Source organism: Oncorhynchus clarkii, chromosome 10 (genome assembly GCF_045791955.1).
Source record: "Oncorhynchus clarkii lewisi isolate Uvic-CL-2024 chromosome 10, UVic_Ocla_1.0, whole genome shotgun sequence".
NCBI lineage: Eukaryota > Metazoa > Chordata > Actinopteri > Salmoniformes > Salmonidae > Oncorhynchus > Oncorhynchus clarkii.
In genome coordinates this window covers 70157393-70184894 of record NC_092156.1, presented here as the reverse complement: position 1 = coordinate 70184894, position 27502 = coordinate 70157393, and the positions used below count along the sequence as shown (strand labels likewise).

The following is a 27502-nucleotide window of genomic DNA, read 5'->3' as shown; positions in this document are numbered from 1 at the left end:
CTTGTTGCACTTGAATAACATGAAAGAAAAGAGCTTGTCCTTTAAAATGTCTTCTAATAGATAAAGTCGGTCACATTTCATCAGCGGTTGTAGACATTTGGTTGGCTGGAAACAGGAATTTCTATACCGTAGAATGGGTATGTGGGCAGGTAGCCTAAATCAGGAAACCTTGGCTTTTATAGACAGTTAGGAAATATATAGACCATATGGACCCAATGAGGATACTAGTCTATGTAGGGAGGATACAGGGCCATACTCTAAAATAACTACGACGAGAGATAAGGAACTCAAACACAGAGGAAGGCCTCAGCATCATTTTACATGAGATCCCGATTCTCCTCACAAAAGCACTGAACTATACAACATTTATATCTAGTCTCCCTTTGCCATACTTCCAATTCTTCTCTGAAGCCGATGTTACAGTAGATCAGACTGGCCGACAGTTACTACACACAGGATTAATGGGTGATCCTTCACATCACAGAGCCCAAGGCCTGTGATGTCTGTGCTTGAGCATGGTCTTCTAGATGAGTTATTATGTAGCTATTACATACTTGTTGCATGGCTCTGGGTATTTCCATTAGGCACTAATACAACTGTTTAATCATCGTTGGGGCAAAGTGACTGAGAAGTTGAGAATAGACAGAGAGCAGTGGTTGGACCAGGCAGGGGTCCAGCCAGGAATTGAAAGTTGGCAGTGAGGCTCGGCAGCCAGTCTGTTTGGATCACCGCTGAAGCAAGAACGGCTCTTTTCTTGGACTCAGGGGCAAGCGTCATTTTAGGCTGATTGAAATGATTTGACAATTTGCAAGAGAAAAAATGGATTATGTAAAAAGTATGCTGCAACAACAAGAGGTAATGGAAAATGTGAGCTTTAGGATGATAAAGCCTTCAGTCTCAGCCAATCGTAATGACTGCCATGCCCAATGAACAGGCTGCCACTTAGCTGGTGTTGAGCGAAAGATTTAGCAATTTAGCAACGGAAAATAATAACTTTCGACATGAATAGAATTAATTGTCTCCACTTTTGCTATAACAATGAGTCTATCGGGCTTTTCTAAAAAGACTTTATGGCCAAATTACTTTTTTCCCCACCTGGAAAATGACTTGATTTTCTATGAACAAAAAACAAAGACCTTAGAGAGAAGACACTGTGAAAAGGGGCTTGGTGTTTGTGAGTGTCCGACCACATATTCCTTGTGGTTACTGCTGACAAGTTATGACTGGAAGACTCCAAATGAACAAGTGGAGAGAGTCACCGAGAGACACTGACACATCTTTGTTTCAGCTAACAATTCGCTTTTCTATGCAGGCGAGCACAGAAGTGACTGTGTCAGCGGTCTGTACAGTGATGTAAGGTGTATGAACCCTGACACCAACCCCCCTGGTCAGACGAACACATAAAGAGTACTGTAATTCTTGAAATGCACCGAAAACATTTTTATCACATGACTTACCGGTACTCTTTAGAAGAAGCCTGTCATACATCCATTACTCTTACCAACACATCCATTACTCTTACCAACACATCCATTACTCTTACCAACACAGACATTACTCTTACCAACACATCCATTACTCTTACCAACACATCCATTACTCTTACCAATACATCCATTACTCTTACCAACACATCCATTACTCTTACCAACACATCCATTACTCTTACCAACACAGACATTACTCTTACCAACACATCCATTACTCTTACCAACACAGACATTACTCTTACCAACACATCCATTACTCTTACCAACACATCCATTACTCTTACCAACACAGACATTACTCTTACCAACACATCCATTACTCTTACCAACACATCCATTACTCTTACCAACACAGACATTACTCTTACCAACACATCCATTACTCTTACCAACACATCCATTACTCTTACCAACACATCCATTACTCTTACCAACACATCCATTACTCTTACCAACACAGACATTACTCTTACCAACACATCCATTACTCTTACCAACACATCCATTACTCTTACCAACACATCCATTACTCTTACCAACACATCCATTACTCTTACCAACACATCCATTACTCTTACCAACACATCCATTACTCTTACCAACACATCCATTACTCTTACCAACACATCCATTACTCTTACCAACACAGACATTACTCTTACCAACACATCCATTACTCTTACCAACACATCCATTACTCTTACCAACACATCCATTACTCTTACCAACACATCCATTACTCTTACCAACACATCCATTACTCTTACCAACACATCCATTACTCTTATCAACACATCCATTACTCTTACCAACACATCCATTACTCTTACCAACACATCCATTACTCTTACCAACACAGACATTACTCTTACCAACACATCCATTACTCTTACCAACACAGACATTACTCTTACCAACACATCCATTACTCTTACCAACACATCCATTACTCTTACCAACACAGACATTACTCTTACCAACACATCCATTACTCTTACCAACACATCCATTACTCTTACCAACACATCCATTACTCTTACCAACACATCCATTACTCTTACCAACACATCCATTACTCTTACCAACACAGACATTACTCTTACCAACACATCCATTACTCTTACCAACACAGACATTACTCTTACCAACACATCCATTACTCTTACCAACACATCCATTACTCTTACCAACACAGACATTACTCTTACCAACACATCCATTACTCTTACCAACACATCCATTACTCTTACCAACACAGACATTACTCTTACCAACACATCTATTACTCTTACCAACACATCCATTACTCTTACCAACACATCCATTACTCTTACCAACACATCCACTACTCTTACCAACACAGACATTACTCTTACCAACACATCCATTACTCTTACCAACACATCCATTACTCTTACCAACACATCCATTACTCTTACCAACACATCCATTACTCTTACCAACACATCCATTACTCTTACCAACACATCCATTACTCTTACCAACACATCCATTACTCTTACCAACACATCCATTACTCTTACCAACACATCCATTACTCTTACCAACACATCCATTACTCTTACCAACACATCCATTACTCTTACCAACACATCCATTACTCTTACCAACACATCCATTACTCTTACCAACACAGACATTACTCTTACCAACACATCCATTACTCTTACCAACACATCCATTACTCTTACCAACACAGACATTACTCTTACCAACACATCCATTACTCTTACCAACACATCCATTACTCTTACAAACACATCCATTACTCTTACCAACACATCCATTACTCTTACCAACACAGACATTACTCTTACCAACACATCCATTACTCTTACCAACACATCCATTACTCTTACCAACACATCCATTACTCTTACCAACACATCCATTACTCTTACCAACACATCCATTACTCTTACCAACACATCCATTACTCTTACCAACACAGACATTACTCTTACCAACACATCCATTACTCTTACCAACACATCCATTTCTCTTACCAACACATCCATTACTCTTACCAACACATCCATTACTCTTACCAACACATCCATTACTCTTACCAACACATCCATTACTCTTACCAACACATCCAATACTCTTATCAACACATCCATTACTCTTACCAACACATCCATTACTCTTACCAACACATCCATTACTCTTACCAACACAGACATTACTCTTACCAACACATCCATTACTCTTACCAACACAGACATTACTCTTACCAACACATCCATTACTCTTACCAACACATCCATTACTCTTACCAACACAGACATTACTCTTACCAACACATCCATTACTCTTACCAACACATCCATTACTCTTACCAACACATCCATTACTCTTACCAACACATCCATTACTCTTACCAACACATCCATTACTCTTACCAACACATCCATTACTCTTATCAACACATCCATTACTCTTACCAACACATCCATTACTCTTACCAACACATCCATTACTCTTACCAACACAGACATTACTCTTACCAACACATCCATTACTCTTACCAACACATCCATTACTCTTACCAACACATCCATTACTCTTATCAACACATCCATTACTCTTACCAACACATCCATTACTCTTACCAACACATCCATTACTCTTACCAACACAGACATTACTCTTACCAACACATCCATTACTCTTACCAACACAGACATCCAACACAGGCCCCAAAAAAGACGACAATATCAGGATCCAAATCATTCTGTAGTTTGTCATTAGTCTGCTTCTCTCCCATTACCCTCATCAGTTGTCTGTGAAGAGACAGATTTCTTAACCAGTCCTAAGTGCTAAAGTCGTCCTGTCTAGGCCTTGGATGCCAATACGAGTGCCAAATAAAAGCCTTCTATTAATCATCAAGCGTTTCAGTCTTCTGGAACCTACTATGGCAGCACTAGAACTTTCTACGGGGACGACTCGTTTGTTCCTCTTGCTGATACATTTTGGAACCTGTGTACCCAGAGACTTGACGCTGCCTCGTTAATCTTGGTGGGCACCGTGGAGTCTGTGGGTGGCCCTACCACTAAGCAAAAGTTGGATATGAGCATTCAGTATCCGACTGCTCTTTCCAGGGAGACCTGAAGTCTTCACACTCTCATGGTGCTCCTGGTCTCATCTTCCCTGCTTCTATATGAGTATCACACTGTTCGGGTGGCCTATCTCTAAAGAAACGCTCTACTCAGTATCCAACCCTTCTTTTCCAAGGCGCCCAAAAGTCTCCGTACAATCTAATGGTCATCTTCCGTGTATCTACCTGAGTGAGTAGTATTGAGTCTGAGTAGATGACAACCACTACAAGGAACAGCCAATATTTCAGACTAGCCTACAGAACTCTCTCCCAACATAGGTAGGGTAGGGTCATTATTTTATATCAGAAACACATGTGGAATAACTAAATAACGTCTGGACAGTCAGTTAACGGAGCGAAAGCATAACTTTGTTAACCGCCGTGGGCTCGCTATTCTGTAATTATGGCAGATTGTCTCTTTGTACTGTCACGAGAAGTGAGAAAATGATTTATTGCATATCTCAGCACCTGAAACGAGGCGGCTGTAAAATATCCATAAAAGTAAAAGTGTAAATGATTGAAAATAGTACTTAGTGTGCTTTACTAATTGCCTCTTCACGGTATAACTATTCAAGTCCACTTAGAATGAAACGGTCATAGCATACCAGCGCTGGCCTGGATATTGAAAATTATATAAATCTTTTCATAAGGTGCAGTTTCCATGGAATGTGGCAACAAATGATTCTATATTTATTTTTGCAAAGAGAGGTGTTTATAGTTTCAAGGTCCATGCCATCTAGAGAAACCTTGGAGAAACCCTGCTACATCACCGAGCAGCATGCCTTCAGCGGCTAGCGGCTCATCTGATTGGCTGCTCTTAAGACGTTTAAGTTGGGAACATACTCAAACTAAAACTGGACCGTTTTATCTCAATCTCTTCATTCAAAGACCCAATCATGGACACTATTTCTGATAGTTGAGGCTGCTTTGTGTGATTTATTGTTGTCTCTACCTTCTTCCCCTTTGTGCTGTTGTCTGTGCCCAATAATGTTTATACCATGTTTTGTGTTGCTATCATGTTGTGTTGCTACCATGTTGTTGTTATGTTGTGTTGCTACCATGCTGTGTTGTTATGTGTTGCTGCCTTGCTATGTTGTTGTCTTAGGTCTCTCTTTATGTAGTATTGTGTTGTCTCTCTTGTTGTGATGTGTGTTTTGTCCTATATTTATATTGTGTTTATTTATTATTTTTAATCCTGGGCCCCCGTCCCCGCAGGATGCCTTTTGCCTTTTGGTAGGCCGACATTGTAAATAAGAATTTGTTCTTAACTGACTTGCCTAGTTAAATAAAGGTTAAATAAAATAAATAAATAAAAAATGTATCAAGTCAAATCTAATTTTATTTGTCACATACACCAAATACAAGTGTAGACCTTACCATGAAATGCTCCTAACCAACAACGCAGTTTAAGAAATAGAGTTAAGAAAATATTTACTCAATAAACTGAAGTAAAAAGTAACACAATAAAATGACATAACATTAACGAGGCTGTATACAGGGGGTACCGGTACCGAGTCAATGTGTGGGGGTTCAGGTTAGTTGAGGTCATTTGTACATGTAGGTAGGAGTAATGTGACTATGCATTGATAATAAACAGCGAGTAGCAGCAGTGTAAAAACAAGGGCTGGGGGGTCAATTTAAATAGTTTGGTTGGCCATTTCATTAATTGTTCAGCAGTCTTATAGCTTGGGGGTAGAAGCTTGGCAGTAGCAGAGAGAACAGTCTATGACAGGGGTGACTGGGGTCTTTAACAAATTTCTGGGCCTTCCACTGACACACCTAGTATATAGGTCCTGGATGGCAGGAAGCTTGGCCTCAGTGATGTACTGGGCTGTATGCACTACCCTCTGTAGTACCTTACGGTCAGATGCCGAGCAGTTGCCATACCAGGCAACGGGTCAGGATGCTCTCGATGATGCAGCTGTAGAACTTTTTGTGGATCTGGGGACCCATGCCAAATCTTTTCAGTCTCCTGAGGGGGAAAAGGCGTTGTCGTGCCCTCTTCACGACTGTCTTGGTGTGTTTGGACCATGATAGTTTGTTAGTGATGTGGACACCAAGGAACTTGAAACTCTCGACCTGCTCCACTACAGCCCCATCAATGTTAATGGGGGCCTGTTCGGCCCTCCTTTTCCTGTAGTCCACGATCATCTCCTTTGTCTTGCTCACATTGAGGGAGAGGTTGTTGTCCTGGCACTACACTGCCAGGTCTCTGACCTTGTCCCTGTAGGCTGTCTCATCGTAGTCGGTGATCAGGTGATCAGGATCACACTGTTGTGTTGTCAGCAAACTTAATGATGGTGTTGGAGTCGTGCTTGGCCACGCAGTCATGAGTGAACAGGGAGTACAGGAGAGGACTAAACACGCACCCCCGAGGGGCCCCAGTGTCGAAGGATCAGCGTGGCGGATGTGTAGTTGCCTACCCTTACCACTTGGCGGCGGCCCATCAGGAAGTCCAGGATCCAGTTACAGAGGGAGGTGTTTAGTCCCAGGGTCCTTAGCTTAGTGATGAGCATTGTTGGCACTATGGTGTTGAACGCTGAGCTGTAGTCAATGAACAGCATCCTCACATAGCTGTTCCTTTTGTCCAGGTGGGAAACGGTAGTGTGGAGTGTGATTGAGATTGACGTTGTACTGCTGATTCATCATAACCCAATTAAAATGTTCATGAACATTTGCAGATTCTCCAAATTAGCAAGACTCTCCAAAGACAGTGATAAAAGGTTAACTAAAATTACCCAACTAATTGATGATTTTCTGTGCTACTTGTCTACACCCCCAGGCCTCCATTGCCGACAGGGCCTCATTTTAAAAGTGCCCATAGTGTATAGTAATAATCCATTTTAATACCAATATCAGTACTGACATTTCCATTGGAATATGCCCGGTCATATTACACAATATGTTGATCTGCCGAATTGAAAAAGAACAGATTTCACTTTGGCATGGAAATAGTGAAAAACAAGCTCATTCAAACATTTTCAGGAACGTATTGATGGTTTTTCAAGGTTATTGAACATCTGTCAAACACATTTCCAACAAAAGGTCCCTTTCCGAAAAGTATAATTTTAGTCTGTAAAATAGTTTAATAACTGAGGAAAAAAATATATATGTATAAAAATGTATTTTCCGAGTGTGGAATGCCACAGAAAATAAGTGATACAGACTGCTGTATGGCTACTTTACAGTATACATTCAATGTAGGTTCTACACAGTGTGTATCATGTTAAAAAAGTAGAAACATCTACAATAATATAAGCCCACTGTACACTATCAATGCAAATGTTGGTCTTTGACTGCTCAATGTGGCTGTGCAATCCCAGTTTTTGATAGGAAAAAAATCTGAATGTGGACGATAAATCTCAATGATTTGGCTGCAGACAAAAACAGGACTCAATAAAGTCATATACAACCATTGAGTACAAACTTGATGGTTTTTATAGTGATCTTTGGAGGGGATTTGAGTAAAGCAATGAGGGATTGTTTGGTTTGTTCCAGCCTTCCAGGCCTTGTGAAGTGGTAAGTAAGAGTAATGATCCTACTGAAAGATTCCTTTGTTTGTTTGTTTTGGTTCATTTCAAAGACAAACCTAAGATTTGACAGTCGACAATGCCAATCATGCCACTCTCAATGAGCACATTTAGGCCACAGCTTCATGGTTGTTGCAAATGAGTGAAAAATGGAAGACCTACTTGACTTGTTGGTGTTTTGTCATATTTCTTGTCTCCAAATGAGAGAGGAAGTTAGTATTTGTGCATTCACTCCCTTGATAACGTGCCAGATGCACCATAACTCATGGTTGTTTCGCCAATTTCCCACCGACAAACACATGAACGTAGCATTACTCCTTGCATGCCAAACACACAATAACTCAGCATGGCTTTATATTCTGCATTAGACAATTGATTATGATAGATCGTCAACTATTAACTGTAGAAAGGAAACTGGAGGCAAAATACCTCTTATTTTCAGCCTCACAAACATACCATTTCATTTAGCCAAAATTGTCTTGTCTTTGGCCGCCACAGCTTGAGCCTTGTCCAATGAGAGACCCATAGGGAGGTTTCCACTGTCTCGTAAGCATGAGTGGAGAATTGTCAGTGGCCAGAAGACAGTGTCCTCTTACCTAGTCCATCTAAGTTCTTTATTGTTGGACTCTGAAGATATGAACATCTACTGAAATGACTGGAGTAAACTGTAGCAAACTGTTTCCCAAACCTCTCCTCGATTACACCCAGCCAGTTCAACTAATGAAGAGCCTGGTGATAAGATTAACTAATAATAATATAGGCCATAAGCAGGCAGTTTTTATCCAAAGCGACTTACAGTCATGCTTGCATATACTGTATTTGACATGTATGGGTGGTCCTGGGAATCAAACCCACTATTGCAAGTGCCATGCTCTACCAAATGAGCTACAGCGGACCACTAATGAAAGGCCTGGTGATTAGTTGGACATTTGAATCAGGTGTGCTTGTATTGTATCCAATAAGCCTATACACTCTTTGAAATAAGGGTTCAAAAAATGTTATTCAGCTGTCCCCATAGGAGAACCCTTTTTGGTTCCAGGTAAAACCATTTTGGGTTCCATGTAGAACCCTCTGTGGAAAGGGTTCTACATTGAACCCAAAAGAGTTCTACCTGGAACCAAAAAGGGTTCTTCAAAGGGTTCTCATATGAGGGCAGCCAAAGAACCCTTTTAGGTTCTAGATAGCACCTTTTTGTAGGCCTACTAAACAGTGTTCAGAGTGTTCTGGTACCAACTATTGATAATAGTAAAGTAACAAGTCATTTGTAATATAAAATACATTCTTTATTTATTCATCCATCACTGTAAATGCACAGAAAATATCTGCTGAAAACAGTAGGACAGTGACATTTGCCTCAATGCGGTCGTATTCGTGGCTTATTGGGTGTGTGGCTTTCAGTTACTTATTTTTGGCCACCCCATCCCATGAAAGTGAATGTCATTCCAGTTCATATGAACGTCATTCCAGTGCACTGCTTGCTATGAAGTCTATCTGATTGTATTTGCATCTTTAGGTAAAAATACCAATAATGTCCCGTTTGGAACACTGACAAGTAGAGAGCCTATAAACACCGCACAATCTGATTGGGCCCAAGCCCACCCAGGACCACCAGTGCCTACGCGGCAGGCTTGAACTAACCTTGCTGCAATGTCCCCTTTTAATCATCTCACCTCGTCCTTTTTGTTGTTACCTTAATATCTTTCTAATGTTTATTATTATCTGTACATGATATACATTGATTCTTAAATACAATTTCAATCGTTTCCACATTATATACAATATAAGAGCTTATTGACGTTAGAAAACTGGTGGAAATGGTGCCTGGAAAACAAATGGAAAACAAAATGGAGGTCCATATTATGGCATTGACTATGTACTGTAGGGAACAACTGGTTAAGTTTAACATTGAAAATCATCTAATGTGAAAAACAATGAGCAGGTCGGTACACTGTACATCCAGTAAGACGTGTGAAAAGTAAGCATTTTCCCAGACTCATGAGAAATAATACAGGTTAAAACATTCTAGAAGGTGCAGGTCACATTTCATAGGTATTGTATCGTGAATTATATTATCATTATCAATTGAATACAGATCGCAAATGTGGGGGGAAAGACCAAAAGGTTATTGGGCATATTTGCAATTGCGGTAATATTTTCAGAATTTATAAGTAGTAGTAACAGATAAAACCACGTGTTCAATATGTCCTGATTGAATTCCTGGATTCCTGGTTGTGGTCTCAGCTCCAGTCATATGGATGTCATTTGGGGACGAGAGGCACTTTGGGGTCTGGTATCAGTTCTACACCACTGACCCTCCAGTCCTGTGGTTGAACCAATCAAACTGAATCTCTTTGGATTCTAGCCTGCAATCAAACTGAATTTGTTTGGATTCTAGCCTGGATTCTATCAAAATCTAGAAAACTAAACATGTTTGGATTCCAGGCTCTTAATAGCCTTACTATGGCATACGTCTACACTTAGACTCAACTGAGACAAATCCAGGCTAGTTCTCAACCCAAATGAACACGAATGCGAGATTCCGGAGCGGTGCCTGAGACAGCATTTTCCACCTCCATCAACAAAACACCAAATGATGGAATTTCTTGTGGAAGACTCATCTCGCCAATAGAGTTCCAGACACTTGTCAAATCTATGCCGAGGTGCACTGAAGCTGTTCTGGCTCAACGACCTATTGAAACACTTTATGTTGGTGTTTCCTTTATTTTGGCAGTAACCTGTATATCTATGTTCATAATCTATACAAAACATATATGCTTTCTGTTCTTTACTAGCATGGTTGAGCCCACATGTTGGTTTGAGAGTCATTGTTACTTTAGGCGACTATTCGTTTGGAGATTCCCACAATGGTTACGCTATTGGAGTGAACGCTCCAAATATAATCAGAATAGTGAGATTACAATAGTGCTTGTATCGGTTAGCTGGGGTTCTGTCAATCCCTTAGTGTGAAAATATCATACGTGAAATATGTGCCAAAAACAAACATAACTAGTAAACCAAGGGTGCATCACAGCAGTCTTGCCTTCATAAGGATAGATAGGAAGAGGATGATGTTTCTATGCCATTGGTTAATGATGGCTGTAATAAAGATATGTCTTTTCTTTTCATGATGTGAAAATATATGCAACATTTTAAGGAACTTGTACATAAAACACATCCAACTTTGTGAAGAGCCTTCGACATAAAGAAGTTAGTTTGCATAAAGTCCTCGAGAACCCGCTGAACAACTTAACGATGAATGCAACATTCTCAGAACTTTGTGAGAATGTTCTGAGCTGGAACACAACCAAACAGGAAGGATCATACATGGAACGGTGCCAAATGCTCTCAGAAGAACCTCCTTCTTTGCTTTAGTTTGCTGGGTATCAACCAGCCCTTAGCATCTTCCATTCTCTCTCTCAATCTCTCTTTCCCAGTCTCTCATCTCATGTCATCTCCTGGTTCTCCTCCCCCGAAAGCAGGTCGGAGGAAGACAAAGAGAAAGGCCTCGGCGGACAGCCCTGCCTCACCCTTCAGATCCTCTGGCACATGTGAAGCCTGGACTTGGAGGAGGAGGTGGCGTCCTTCCAGACCTTGCAGGAGAGGCCCTTGGCACAGTCGCAGCGCTGGAATATCTCAAGGCCGTGGGAGCCCTTCTTCCTCTGCTTGGTGCACACCTCGCCCTGCCGCAGCACCGGTTTGCAGATCTTGGTCCAGAAGTGGCGAGCGCAGCAGTAGCCCACGGAGCAGTCCGACGAGCGCAGGCACGGGTCGCCCTCGTGTCCTGGTCAAGGGAGGGAGAGAAAGGAGTCTTAACATGGACTAGTATGAGGGAAGATGTAGGGTGCACATGCAAAACATAGACCTTTTCTTACTTTTCAGCATGTTTTGATATACTCTGACCCTTTACTGCATGTACTAGTATAGAATACTATATAATCTACTGTGGATTCTATTACCATTCCTTATTTAGGCCAGGGATGGGCAATTGGTGGTCTGCGGGGAAGACCCTCGGACTCAGCGGCCAACTATATATCAAGGTCGAATTAGAGCCCAGGGGGCCCCCATTGATGGGTGGAGCAACTACGGCCCCTCATGATGAATTCAGATTTTTTTGTGGCCCCCACCACCATCAAAGTTGCCCATCCCTGTTCTAGGGTAAAACAAAACATTGAATCTATGTGTGGTTTGGAGCAGAGTTTTCCAAACCCCAGCACTACACAGCTGATTCAAATAACCAACTCATCATCAAGCTTTGATGATTTGAATGAGCTGTGATGTGCTGGGGCAAAAACCAAAACGTGCACCAAGAGGTGGTGGCAGAACCAGGTTTGGGAAACCCTGGTTTAGAGCATGGACAATTCATGGCCATTCATCAATATGTAGAGAGTTATCATGCTCTTACATGTGAAATGTACACTACACTCTACAGGGAAAATCCCCCAACTACTAAACCACAGGAAAAGCCCATTATTTTTGTTTTGACTTCCATAGGAAAGAACTCAAACATACCTCTAGCTTTCTTTTCATCTCAATTCAAATTACATTACAGGGTTAGTATATTAGTGGACTGGAAATGTCCTTAGATTTATCAACTAAATGAACCTATTTCGGGTAGAACTTGATGTTCTTGGCAGGAGGTTTATTTTACAGGTTTATATAGTCTTTCAAAGGATGTAATTAGTACGACAAATATTTATGATCCATGTTATTTAGTCATGCAAGTTTTCTGTGAAACAACCCAGATTCCCCTGTGCCAGAGGGGCTTTTTCGACACAAACCAGCCGTCCTGTAACTCTGGCAAAACCTCCGTTTCTTGTAAGGGGTTTGTTTCGAAATGAAGTTCCAATCAACAACATGAAGTTCCCATTCAGTGCTCTGCCTGAATGGAATGTTTAATATGTTGTGTTGATCTCTCGACTCTCCCTCCAAAGTCACTGCAGTTGAGTTGCAGAGGCGAAGCAAGACGAGAGTCAGACGCAAATGAAAAAGTGAATAGGCCTAGCGTTTACTCAAAATGACCTCAAATACTGCACCCTTTTTATCCTGGAATTTTAGCATTGCGGCTATTCATTTCTCCAGAGGGCATTTATTGCACTGCCATTAAGGTGTCTCATTAGAGGTAGAACTTTATTGACAACAACACTGCTTATACGAAGGCCTGCTTATACGTAGGCCTATTCACTTGTTGAGTCAGGATAAAACGAATGCCAAAAGGGGACTCAATAATAACTCCAGTTATTAATACCACTACGAACCTCGCCAACTCTACATTCTGTGGTTTCACAAATGTATATGAGACAGCGTGGTGCTGTCAGCGAGAGTGTTTGTATGCCTGGTTTATGTAGGTGTCGTGGGGAACAGCAAGGGGCCACTGTGGTTTGGTTTCTCTCAGCCAGGCCCCCATGCTGAGCCGTGGTCTCTGAGGTTCGCAGCTGATATACGAGCTAGCGGGTAATTATAGAGGTCGTTTGCGGACTGGCGTGTCTTTAACTTCGTGTGACTACAGACAAGTAACAGAGAACAGGGACAACAGAGATTCAGCGCCGTGGACCAGGATCAGCGAGAGATATTGCGATTGTGAAATCGGAAAAGGAAACAGAGATCATCCCTTCATATGACTGTATATCTTCTCCCAGGCCAGGCCGAGAGGCGGTCTTCAGACCTGGGTTCAACTGGTATCGAAGATCTTTCAAATACTATAGCTGTGCTTGACTAAGCTTGCCTGGTGCAATGGAACCAATGGAGTAGTTTCAAAAGTACAAACCCCACCCATCTCTCCAGGCAATTTCAATCCAACACTCAACGCATTTTAAGCAGATTTCAAATACTATTTAAACCCTGGTCTGTTTACATCTGTATAACAAGTAGGTGAAATGGCTACCTTTAACAGAGTGTTTGGCCTGCGCTGCTTTCCCACTCTTCTTCCAGTTGACAGTGCTGTCCTTGGTGGAGAGCTTGTTGTGGTCGTCCAAGGCTGAGATGTGAGGTGAGAGGACGCTCTCCGAGATAGGGACACAGATATCTACATGGATGCGGCCAGTGGAGAGAGAGAAGTTAGAGGTGAGTTCAACCACCACATAATAATGATTGATTGATATCATTACAGCTAAAGACAAGCCAGGGTTTGATAGATACAGTGTCATATATTCCGTCTTCTATATGAATTTCTGTTCAGGTTGGTCAACGACAGTTGTTTAACTTGTGTTATTAGGGATCACAGCTACCCAGTGACTAGCACATGTGGTTATCATTCATGTCTATTGCAGTTCATCTCTCAGAGGACACAGAGCGGAGAGAGAGGAGCGTTCAGTGCTGACCTATGAGTAGAAAGCATGTGTTCAATATGGTTTAAATGTAATTGCTCCGTCATTTTTTATTTAACCTTTATTTAACTAGGCAAGTCAGTTAAGAACAAATTCTTATTTACAATGACGGCCTAGGAACAGTGCCTTGTTCAGGGGCAGAATGACAGATTTCTACTTTGTCAGCTCGGGGATTCGATCTAGCAGCCTTTCGGGTTACTGGCTCAACGCTCTGACCACTAGGCTACCTGCCGCCCCATTTAAATGTCCTCTGGACTAGATAGACGTCCCTCTCTGTTGCCCGACACCCATCCAGTCTGTCTGTTAGGAATGTTCTTGTGACAGAGACGTAGTGTGCTGACAAGTGTTCACTTCACACCGACTTCAGAAATGCTGACTTAAACAGTAAGAGAGGTCCGTCAACACAACGTACAGTTGCTGCAGCGGTTGCTGGGGCAGCACATGGCGTCTCTATGGCAACGCTTCTTCCTCCGTCGGCAGGTGAGACAGCGGGAGGGTGCTTGCTGAGGGCTGTGGCAGTAGCTTCCTACAGTGCACTCCTTATCGCTGCTGCATGGGTACACCTGTAGATGTCGAAACAGGAACATTCAGAATCATGGATAATGATCACATGTATGTATCAATTAGTGTCTTGTTAGCCCATATGGGCTGGGAATTGAAAAATAATAAATCAACTCATAATATTGGGGTTTATTTGGGTGGCGGCCCCGACCGGGACTCGAACCCTGGTCCCTGCATGTGACTGTTAGTCAAACATCTAAGCGGTCTGAAACCTCTGGACAAGGTCACTAAGTATTGGACTAAGGTCACTAATAAGGTTACGTACAGTCATTAGTTAGGGAACAGTGACACTGCGGTTCAACTCAGGCTAACTAGCAACAAACCTGTCACCCATAACGTTGCCGGTTTTTATAATTGCATCATAAAAAACATAATGTTTTGTCGGTAATGGTTACCAGACATGACGGAAAACGGTTTTGGTTCCACTTACAGTCATATAAACCCCACTCCTAGACTCCACTACTTCTCCTAACCGTCACTAATTTCCCCGTCTCCCATGGCATTTTTATGTGACGGCTTTAAAAAGTCCAACAGAAATTGCTCAAGACAGTAAGCAGATTAGCAGAGTGTGTTCTGTATGAATTCCTTCTGAAGAACCAGACCTTTTTCCAAAGGTGGAAAACAGTCCGTAGACGAGAGAGAGAGAGAGAGAGAGAGAGAGAGAGAGAGAGAGAGAGAGAGAGAGAGAGAGAGAGAGAGAGAGAGAGAGAGAGAGAGAGTGCTGCCTCTCGCTCAGCTTCTACGTGCCAGCCTACGGCCAGGAATATCTTCAGATACTCCAAACAATGGAGCCATTACTGTATCCCCACCCAAGAAAAACACAAGTCAAGGTTCACTCTATCTCAAGATGGCTTTTAGAAGCCTAAATAGTTGGATGAAGCAGTCGTTGGATAATAGAACCACTTGGCTATGGAGTCCGTTTTGCGACCAACCGCTGTTCTAATTGGCTACCTGGGGATTTGAAAAGCAAGTATTCGGCATCCGTGGTTCTTTTCTTACTTTTCCATCTCATAATTCCCCAGATTGACTCTCTCAGATCACTGAGGGGACGTCTGAAATGGCACCTGGTCAGAAGTGGACTATTTAGGCAATAGGATGCCATTTCAGACAGTGCCTGAGACATAGGCCGTAGTCTGGTGAAGCTATGGCAACATGGTAACAATTCAATGTGATTTCCTTCCGTCCTCAGCCACCAACCGGTTCTGCAGAACGCATTGATTTAGGTGAGCCGAGATGACCGAGGTAGAACCGCAGTGTGTCCATAAACATAGCAACCATTCAACCACAGTCCACACGGCGGCCATAATGAAAGGGCCCGGCTCACTTTTTCCACAACAAGTGCATGCAGCAATACACACAACCACGGGATTGTTCTTTATTTTTACACATGACGTACCGTCTGGTGTCCCCCAGCGTCGCACGAGTATGAGGGCAAACGAGTTCAAATTAAATAATATGATAGTCAGATGAACATGTCGAGTGAGAGGGGACACTGTACTGTACACAAGCAACTCCTCCTTGGACAAGGTCCAGAGTCGGTCGATGAGGCTGTTTCAGTCTTTTGCTGAGGTCTGGCCACTCCAACATCAGCCACCAGGCAACAGTCACCAGCCACCAGGCAACAGTCACCAGGCAACATGCCACCAGCCACCAGCCACCAGCCACTAGCCACCAGGCACCAGACACTAGCCACTAGCCACCAGGCACAAGACACTAGTCTCTAGCCACCAGGCACCAAACACTAGCCACTAGCCACCAGGCACCAGACACTAGCCACTAGCCACCAGGCACCAGACACTAGCCACTAGCCACCAGGCACCAAACACTAGCCACTAGCCACTAGCCACCAGGCACCAGACACTAGCCACTAGCCACCAGGCACCAGACACTAGCCACCAGGCACCAGACACTAGCCACTAGCCACCAGGCACCAGACACTAGCCACTAGCCACCAGGCACCAGACACTAGCCACTAGCCACCAGGCACCAGACACCAGACACCCGTCAACATGCATTAGTGTCCACTTTGTATGAGCTACACAATACCAACCCCAAAAATGCACAACAATGACAACAGACATTGCCACAAACAGCCTATTTAGGTTTTCTCCGTCCAATGTTCGATTGACGTAATAGCAACTTGTTTGGGCTGCTCTACGTCGGGCTGGTGCTGAACTGACAGATCTGCATCAGAACTGACCACCATTGCAAAGCATTGAATAATAAACATGTGAATGCTAGAACATAAAATCATTACAGTCACAATAATGAACGTGGATTAGGATTCAGAAGAGTCACGTCACCATAACAGGCCTTGTTGCTAGATCAAAATGTACCCCACATGTTGGAGCGAGCTCTCAAAAACCGAACATCTCAATATCTTCAGATCAGATGTTATTTAATATCCATGTGCTTAAATAAACTGAACAGGCTTAGAGGTATTTGGACCGTGTGTGAGCAATGTCGAGTTTGTCACATTGAAAACACATGTAGGGACTAATAAACGTCCGTCCAGTAATACAATGAAAATAAGAGCAAGCAGAACAAGAATAGGTTGCAGCACGGTGAGATCCTAACTGGTGCCACGGTTGTTATTGAAGCTCAGGTCAACCTTTTATGTTTGGAAGGACTTGCTTTTCCAAGACTTATAAAGACATTTCCAAGAAGGTATTAATTAGGATTAATAACCATTAAACAATAATACGTTCTTGGAAGTGAAACCATTAAGCAATAATAATAATAATAATAATAATTGGAAATGTCTTGATAAGTCTTGGAAAAACAAGTCCTTCCAAACATAAAAGGTTGACCTGAGCTTCATGTTTCTGAACTGGGCTTGTGCCCAATTTCTCCTGCAGTGAAGCGAGGCGAATGTAATGTAGAGCTAACAGGGTATTTTACATGCTAGCCTATGTCCACAATGACATCATCATTTAGCCAAGAGTTTCAGATCATGTTCATGTTCTCAGGTTCAGTGGTATCAGTTTAGGCCTGTGGCTGCCCATAACCTAATGTAGCAGGCATAAAAGAAAACGCCTGAGCACAGTTCCCACATCCGGTCTTCAGCGGAAAAGGAAGCTAGGTTGTATCCCTGAAAACTGGATGCATCCGGTCTTCAGCGGAAAAGGAAGTTAGGTTGTATCCCTGAAAACTGGATGCATCCGGTCGTTGGCAACTCTGCTGCCCACGAACAATTAACTAGCCCTAAGAGAAGAAGAAATAAGACTTGGTTAACCCCACAATGCTCTGAAGCATTGATCAATGAGATCAACACCACAGGAAAGTGTGTTCTGATGTTGAAATGTGAAGAGAAATATCTTGGCCCTACAGTACCCTATACCGTCTCTCAGATTTTTAGCAGGTGGTTCCTGGCTAAGCAGTCTAGGATTGATTACAGTGTAGCTGTACTGTACTCTGCTGTAGGAAGGGCCTCCTCCCTTCCCTCCCTCCCCTCACCATCCTCCCCTTCCTCCCTCACCTCTTCCATCAAGCCTCCATCATTTCACAGGAGCCCTTTGAAATCCAATGACCGATAATCGCACTTTATCTTGCCATGTTTCAAAACACCTCATTGACGCCACGGTCCTCTGAGGGGAGGCGGCGGTTTCGTTTGGATGCGTCTCATTTGATCACGACTCCACTAGCTCACTTTATTGGCCCCTTTTTGTTTGCCGCCGCCACTCCCGATCCCCTATTTCCCCTAGACGCACCGTATCACATGAAAGCAAGAGGCTATCCCTGTTAGAGGAAGTGGGCTGTGTTCCTCTCATGCAGGCTAGACCATAAAGAGGGAGACAGACGCAGAGCGATGAGGGAAGGCCCCTGGGTCCCCAGTCCTGTCTCGTGCTGCTCTCGTGGTGTTATAAGTGGCCTGGGCTTTGAAGGTAAAGGGAGGGAGGGAGGGAGGGAGGGAGGGAGGGAGGGAGTAATCTCCAGCATACAGCAGTTTTACTCCAGGATACATGAGTCTTTGAACCTGTCCTTTACTCTGTATTTGCCCGTATTTACCCAGCATCAGTCATTCCTAAGGACTGATATCATAATATGATAGGAGTGTAACACATGTTCATAAGACCACAACACAACGTTAGTGGAGGGTTATTTACCTCAAGTCTAGTCACGGCAGATGAGGCAGCTACTGTACTTCAGGGCAACTGTGACACAAGATTCTGTCATTTAGCCAACTGTCTAAATGTATATTCAAACCGTTCAAACATCAAAAGTCTGGTTAGAAAGGCGAGCTCTGCTCACTATTCACTTAAGAAGATTAAAATAATGGCATTATAACAGTAATACACACACACACACACACACACACACACACACACACACACACACACACACACACACACACACACACACACACACACACACACACACACACACACACACACACACACACACTGTTACGAGAACTTGGAGGGCAATTGAACTTGACCTTGGATAATCAAGCATGGAAACCTGAAACTGTGATTGGTAATCATGGTCAGCAGCACTGAGCCTCACGGAGTCTAATAAACTATGTCACCAAGTAAACAAACGTCCTCTGCCCTCTAAGGAGAGACGGTCTCACAGTATCAGATAACAAAGGGACAGGGGCATAAAACACATACGCATCGTAAGAACCTTAACAATACAACTTTGGCTCTTTCATCACTGAAAACACAGGTCTTTGATGGGTTAAACCCTGGATTGTATCGGTCTGTGACTCTGGTGACAGAGTCTCCCTATAGGCTACACCAGAGCCATGTGCTGAATTTAGAGAGTTGGGTCAACTTGGAACATTTTCTATATTGTTCTAATTCCAGACATTCAGTTACATCAATGTGTTTAAATATTCCCCATGTAATGTTAATGGAGAGATAACATGGCTGCCGTACACTGACTATACAAAACATTAGGAACACCTTCTGCCCTCAGAGCAGCCTCAATTCGTCAGGGCATGGACTCTACAAGGTGTCGAAAAGCATTCCACAGGGATTGTTTTTGACTGAAACTGGCGCGCCTGGCACCTACAACTGTACCATACCCCATTCAAAGGCATTTCAATCTTTTATCTTCCCATTAACGGCACACATTCACAATCCATGTCTCAATTGTCTCAATGCTTAACAATCCTTCATTAACCTGTCTCCTCCCCTTCGTCTACACTGGTTGTGAAGTAGATTTGATAAGGGATCAAAGCTTCCACCTGGATTCCCCTGGTCATGAAAAGAGGTGTTCTTAATGTTTTGTACACTCAGCGTAGAATGTTAAAGTGTCATGGAAACTTATCATAATGCAGAAACCTCAATGTCCTAACTCTTTAAATACACTCCAGAACCATATTGGCCCTACACCAGCGATCAAAAGAAGGGCACATGACTGAGCCGGAAACCCCAGTCAGAGCTGGGTGTAGCTCAGTGAGGTGTTAGCCTGTGGATAGAGAAGGGCTCTGTGTCTCCTGACTCTCATTAACAGGTCTAAGTACAGAGGTAAGTGAAATGAATTCCCCTCAGGATACTCTGCTGGCCTGCTAGGGCCCCTGATACCCATTATGGCCCATCTGGGGCCCACACTCGCCCCCCAGGGCCTGCTGACTGGAGGGGTGAGAGACAGCCAGGAGACCCACTGGGCCCCCCTGACTGGAGGGGTGAGAGACAGCCAGGAGACCCGCTGGACCCCTGAGACGGAGGAGACGGAGCCTTGACGGCGGCTACCTAGCGCTAACAAGCACTCACACCTCGGCCTGCTTTGTTTCCCCCTCTCAGATCGTTAAGATCACTAAACAGTTACTTAACCCTGGAGGGGGTAGGGAGGGGTGCTGGCGGGGCGAGAGGGGGGGAGAGAGGGGACCTAGCGCTCAACTTTTACTGGGGGAGCCTAAGCGATTCGGTCCTGGCTTGTTAAAATAATCTTTGTGTTGAATTAAACACAGTTTTAAGACTACTTAAAACTGTATGGATGTCCAGGCACTGGTAGGAACAGCCAACCACTGTTACTGTACGCATGCCTCCACTTCCCCTTGTGGGTTCAGAGGTTAGGGTGGTGAACGTTCCCTGCCCATACCATCCATCTGTACTGGTTCTCTAACTTACTGGGAACCAGGGGCCACCCAGGAGCATCGGGTCTGAACATCTCCCAGTCAAGAGGGCCTTTCACTTTGTGTTACTTCGGTTTGGTTTCACTCAAGTCAAGTCAATGTGAGGGGGGGAAAGGGGGTGGAGCCACACACTCATGCAGCTTGTCTTAATTGTAATGATTGAATCACTTGGGACAGTCACAACCTGACATTGAGGTTGGAGCGCAAAGTGATTCATGTGACATTTATAGTCAGCTAGAGCGGAGAGCGGCAAAGTCAGTGCAAAATGAGTCTGTCATGGTACTTCCTATATAGATCCACCAATAGCTTTGACATGTTGGATAGAGCCCAACTTTACTAATCTGACAATTTAAACACCAAATTACACCCCGGTTTCCTGCAGGAATCTCTGGGTGGCCGCCGTGCTCCGCTCCCCGACTCCCCGTCTCTAATTTGTGACTTTTGAAAGTGAGCCAGTGGGGGTGATTTATTGAGAGCTTATGTTGCAATCTTTCTCATATCCTTTCATGTCGGAGGATTGGAGGACCAGAAGGAATACATTTCAACAGCCTGAATAATGCTGTATAAAAATGAACACCCTTCTTTTGAGGAGGTCTGCTGTTGGAGGAATCTGAGGGAGAAATGTGGGAAAGGGCCTAAATGGATGTGATGGTGAATTATGGCAATAGTCTCTCAAACTGTGAAGTTTAGAAGTGTTCCAAGCGGACGATCACTCATGTCCTGATCCACTGCCTCTATGGAGGAAGGTGTAATGTTCTGCCAACGCTTCATCACGAATTATAGCAACCTCAACATTACGCCAACGTCTTCATTAATCTACAGGGTAGAGAAAGACAAGCTTCAGCCAGAAGAGATTGGTTATAATATTTGAGGTTTCACACCACCGCTTTCCACTGATGCCCCCCACGCAGCTCTAACCCACCGCATGTCTCTAACCCACCCCATGTCTCTGACCCACCCCATGTCTCTGACCCACCCCATGTCTCTGACCCACCACATGTCTCTAACCCACCCCATGTCTCTGACCCGCCCCATGTCTCTGACCCACCCCACGCAGCTCTAACCCACCGCATGTCTCTAACCCACCCCATGTCTCTGACCCACCCCATGTCTCTAACCCACCGCATGTCTCTGACCCACCCCATGTCTCTGACCCACCCCATGTCTCTAACCCACCCCATGTCTCTGACCCACCCCATGTCTCTAACCCGCCCCATGTCTCTGACCCGCCCCATGTCTCTGACCCACCACATGTCTCTAACCCACGCCATGTCTCTGACCCACCCCATGTCTCTGACCCACCACATGTCTCTAACCCACCCCATGTCTCTGACCCACCACATGTCTCTAACCCACCCCATGTCTCTGACCCACCCCATGTCTCTGACCCACCACATGTCTCTAACCCACCCCATGTCTCTGACCCACCCCATGTATCTGACCCACCGCATGTCTCTGGCCCACCCCATGTCTCTGACCCACCCCATGTCTCTAACCCACCGCATGTCTCTGACCCACCGCATGTCTCTGGCCCACCGCATGTCTCTGGCCCACCCCATGTCTCTGACCCACCGCATGTCTCTGACCCACCGCATGTCTCTGACCCACCGCATGTCTCTGACCCACCGCATGTCTCTGGCCCACCCCATGTCTCTGACCCACCCCATGTCTCTGACCCACCGCATGTCTCTGACCCACCGCATGTCTCTGACCCACCGCATGTCTCTGACCCACCGCATGTCTCTGACCCACCACATGTCTCTGACCCACCCCATGTCTCTGACCCACCCCATGTCTCTGACCCACCCCATGTCTCTGACCCACCCCATGTCTCTGACCCACCGCATGTCTCTGGCCCACCCCATGTCTCTGACCCACCCCATGTCTCTAACCCACCGCATGTCTCTGACCCACCGCATGTCTCTGGCCCACCGCATGTCTCTGGCCCACCCCATGTCTCTGACCCACCGCATGTCTCTGACCCACCGCATGTCTCTGACCCACCGCATGTCTCTGACCCACCGCATGTCTCTGGCCCACCCCATGTCTCTGACCCACCCCATGTCTGTGACCCACCGCATGTCTCTGACCCACCGCATGTCTCTGACCCACCGCATGTCTCTGACCCACCACATGTCTCTGACCCACCACATGTCTCTGACCCACCCCATGTCTCTGACCCACCCCATGTCTCTGACCCACCGCATGTCTCTGGCCCACCCCATGTCTCTGATCCACCCCATGTCTCTGACCAGCAGGCAACCTGATCACCGGATCACCGGTTGGTGCAAATCAAAAAATCAAGGCAGGTTCACTTCAGAGTCAGGCCATTCTCTATAGAGTAAATTGTTCATTATGAGTATATAATCTAACATAAAAAGCTAGTGAGGACCTTCAGTCGCAATCTAAGCAATCACCATGACCCACTATTTGCATGGTTGACTGCTCAGTATCATCCACACTATAACAAAAGCTCCTATAAGCCATCTCAAATCGATGCCACACGTTGCCAATTAAAAGCCTGTGAAGACTTCAAGGTTCCTTATCTTTGATTTACATCATAAACAACCACTTCAGATGCCACACAGCAGGTCAATAGAGTTTGCCTGTGGCCCGTGATTCATGTCTGGCTGTTGTTGAGTGCTGGCTGTAACGGTACAAGGCTGGAAACCATTCTAGCAGACAGGAGAGACGGGGAGACACACCACCTCCCATTGAAACCATTAGCCATCTAAATGTGCCGTGGCATTTCACTCTTATAACAGTAAGGTGGTGGTCTCCACACATACACACACTCATCCCCAGTGGTCCATTCTATCCAAACCACTCCAGTTTATTGCAATGGCAAAGTTGTAAGCAGACATTTAAACAGAGGTCTGGCACAGCTCTGGTGGCTGGAACGGTTCCCACTACGCAGAAGAGACTGAAGCTATTCCCTTTAATCCTCACTGTCTGAGTGGTAGGATCTCAGAACAGTGCTCTCAGCAGTAGCTCCCACACTACAGTGCCACCCCCCCCCCCCCCCCCCCCCCCCCCCCCCCCCCCCCCCCTCCCCACACACACACACACACTCACGCTACAGACAGGCATATCCACTTCATCCACTGGTATCATTACAAGTGACATTCTGGAGACCTATATAAGCCTACAGCAGACACTAGTCCAAGCCAAAGCTAAACTGTAGCCAACCAGTAGTTACACTGGTATAAACACTTTGATTGTAAAAGACAAAGACAATCAACTGAGAATCAATTATTTATTTTTTTTAATGTGAAACGCTGGCTTAAATGTATAGCAGGGGAAAACAGAAATGTGGCGCCATCTACTGTTCAAGAAGATGCCAGAAATCACATAAACAGTGTTGCCTTTTACATTTGATAACAAAGCAAAAAAAAGAAAAGAAAAAAGATCGAAACTAATTTAGTCAACTTTCATATTAATTTACTTTAAGAAAAACCTAGGAAGAAACCTAGAGAGGAACCACACCTCTTCTGGCTGTGCCAAGTGGAGATTATAAGAGTACATGGCCATTAAGGCCAGATTGTTCTTCAAGATTTTCAAACGTTCAAAGATGACCAGCAGGGTCAAATAATAATCACAGTGGTTGTAAAGGGTGCAACAGGTCAGCACCTCAGGAGTAAATGTCAGTTGGCTTTTCATAGCCGAGCATTCAGAGGTCGAGACAGCAGGTGGGGTACAGAGGGAGGGAGGGAGGGAGGGAGGGAGGGAGGGAGGGAGGGAGGGAGGGAGGGAGGGAGGGAGGGAACTATTTATATATGTATCCTATTTATTTAACTTCACCTACAAAATATGAACACATTATATACCTAAACATACTGTATGAACACATTATATACCTAAACATACTGTATGAACACATTATATACCTAAACATACTGTATGAACACATTATATACCTAAACATACTGTATGAACACATTATATACCTAAACATACAGTATGAACACATTATATACCTAAACATACTGTATGAACACATTATAAACCTAAACATACTGTATGAACACATTATATACCTAAACATACTGTATGGCACCTGAGATCCAGTTTCAATAAAACAATTAGAGAACTAATTAGGTAGAATGCTTTTTTATAATTCACACATGAACCAAACTATAGCGTAGCTCCAGTGGTATAAAGTACTTAAGAAACATATTTTAAAGTACTATTTAAGTATTTTTGGGGATATCTGTACTTTACTATTTATATTTTTGACAACTTTTACTTCACTACATTCCTAAAGAAAACAATGTACTTTGTACTCCATACTTTTTCTCTGACACCAAAAAGTACTCGTTACATTTTGAATGCTTAGCAGGACAGGAAACTGATCCAATTCACGGACTTATCAAGAGAACATCCCTGGTCATCCCTATTGCTGCTGGTCTAGCGGACTCACTAAACACATATGCTTGGTTTGTAAATGATGTTGGGGTGTTGGGATGTGCCCCTTGTTATCCATACTTTAAAAACATTTAAGTGGCACCGTCTGGTTTGCTTAATATAATACATTTGAAATGATTTATACTTTACCTTAAGTATATTTTTGCAATTACATTTACTTTTGATACTTAATTATATTAATTGAAATACTTTTACTCGAGTACTATTTTACTGGGTGACATTCACTTTTACTTTAGTAATTTTCTATTAAGGCATCCTGACTTTTAGTCAAGTGTGAAAATTGGTTACTTTTTCCACCACTGTGTAGCTCTTTACCCCGAGGCTTTCACTTTAGCCTGGCTGCTTATACAGACAGCCAGGCGAATTCCACACTGTGTTGAAACAGCAGGAACTGATAACACTTGGAGTGCATATTAAGTGGTCGGTAAGAGTATCCTTCACTCTCAGCCCACAGTTCCGTCTAATAATTCCAGAAAGCGTCTGGAGCGGTTTAATGACATTAAGAACCAGACAGAAATAATCCCCGGTGTTAACTTACTTTCTCTCACATTTCTACTGATCATGTTAATGATTTGCCTTGGAAGCATGTTGGACCCGACAGTGGCGTCAAGGTCTGAGATGCAATTAAGGTTTATGAGGGGTCCAATCCCTGTAATTTCCAATAACGATTCACACATGAGAGAAGTTTTAATGGTATTGCGGCTGATACCGCTATTTTAGTTCTCGTCAAAAAACTTCCATGGGCAGTTGGGCACCACACACAATGTTTGGGGGCTTCAGTTGGGCACCACGCGCAATGTTTGGAGGCTTCAGTTGGGCACCACGCGCAATGTTTGGGGGCTTCAGTTGGGCACCACGCGCAATGTTTGGGGGCTTGCGTAAAGCAACAACGCATGTATTGGAACAGTTGTAACCAGCCATTTAAATGCAAAACGGAGACATCTAAAATACTTATACCAATACGATTATTCAAAACATGAAAACAGTCAATTATTACCAATGTCCTCGCCAAAAGTTGTTACAATAAAATCATAACTACAGTAATGTGTGTGTAAATCAAAAGAGAACGGTGAGATTACCTGCGCAAGGATGTTGCCTTTCTTGGTGATCCCGGGTTGGAGGGTGGCTGAACGGTTCGTGGCCGGCGTGGGCTCTCCCAACAGAGCCGCTTTGATGGAGTTTGGCTTGGAGCGCTCTGCTCTCTGCGACTCTCCCATCCTCAAGGCCGCGACAAGCAGCACGAAAACACACCAGAATCTATTCCGAGTCAGGACGAGCATCCTTGCGAAACAATTGTTTAGAAATGTTGCCCAAAAAATAAAAACTGATTCGAATAGGATAAAGCGGGCGACCCGGGCCTAGCCAATTACGCATAAAGGTATCACAGAAACGCGCGCTCTGTTACACTGTGTCCATGTGTTAAATTGACCGCTTGCGAATAAAGTCAATAACGGTAAGTGTTCTCTTTTCAACGAATCAGAAAAGGAAACGGGTTATTGCCATCGACAGAAATGCCACTTTTATAACAACACCAATAGCTCAATCTAAAAATCAAATCAAAATGATGAGCTTCAATGAATAAAAAAACGCTGACGCTCACAAGGTCAGGGTGAAACTTGACAAGCGACTTCCAGTCTGTCTCTCTGGCAGTAAGTGAATGCTTAGTGCGGCAGCCTGATATTTTATGATCTCGGATACTTTCTTTTTATAGGATTCTAATGGGTTTACTTCCTCCGCCCCCATTCAGAACTGACAAAGACTGAAACTGATCTGTACGTGCGCGCTGCGCATTGTCGTCTCGAGCCCCCGTCCCAGACTGGTCCCAGACGCCTGCACCAGAAGCCCTGTTGGGGAAAAACCTATAAAATTATACACTGTATATTTTAACTGTGTGTGCTGACCTTTTTTATAACGAGACAGTTGGGGGCAAAGGAAATGAAAGAGGGGGATGAATAAAACTTCAGATAGTT

The 27502-nt window shown here is 43.9% G+C and overlaps 1 protein-coding gene across 1 annotated transcript; it reads right to left on the bottom strand.

Moving 5' to 3' along the window:
• Positions 1-9402: 9402 nt before the first annotated feature.
• LOC139419107 (dickkopf WNT signaling pathway inhibitor 2) lies at positions 9403-27213 on the bottom strand. The gene is made up of 4 exons (XM_071169039.1): positions 26612-27213; positions 14877-15027; positions 14023-14163; positions 9403-11922 (listed from the first exon to the last, which is right to left on the bottom strand). The coding sequence occupies exons 1-4, from the start codon at positions 26810-26812 to the stop codon at positions 11672-11674; spliced, it is 744 nt and encodes a 247-aa protein (XP_071025140.1). The 5' UTR covers positions 26813-27213; the 3' UTR covers positions 9403-11671.
• Positions 27214-27502: the final 289 nt, after the last annotated feature.

Bases quoted from the DNA above. Each gene is read 5' to 3' on its own strand.
- LOC139419107 (XM_071169039.1), bottom strand. From the start codon at position 26,812: ATGCTCGTCCTGACTCGGAATAGATTCTGGTGTGTTTTCGTGCTGCTT. The intron at 15,028-26,611 runs GTAATCTCACCG...CGACATCTACAG, and splicing joins AAGGCAACATCCTTGCGCAG to GTGTACCCATGCAGCAGCGA. The intron at 14,164-14,876 runs GTACGTTGTGTT...GCATCCATGTAG, and splicing joins CAGCAACCGCTGCAGCAACT to ATATCTGTGTCCCTATCTCG.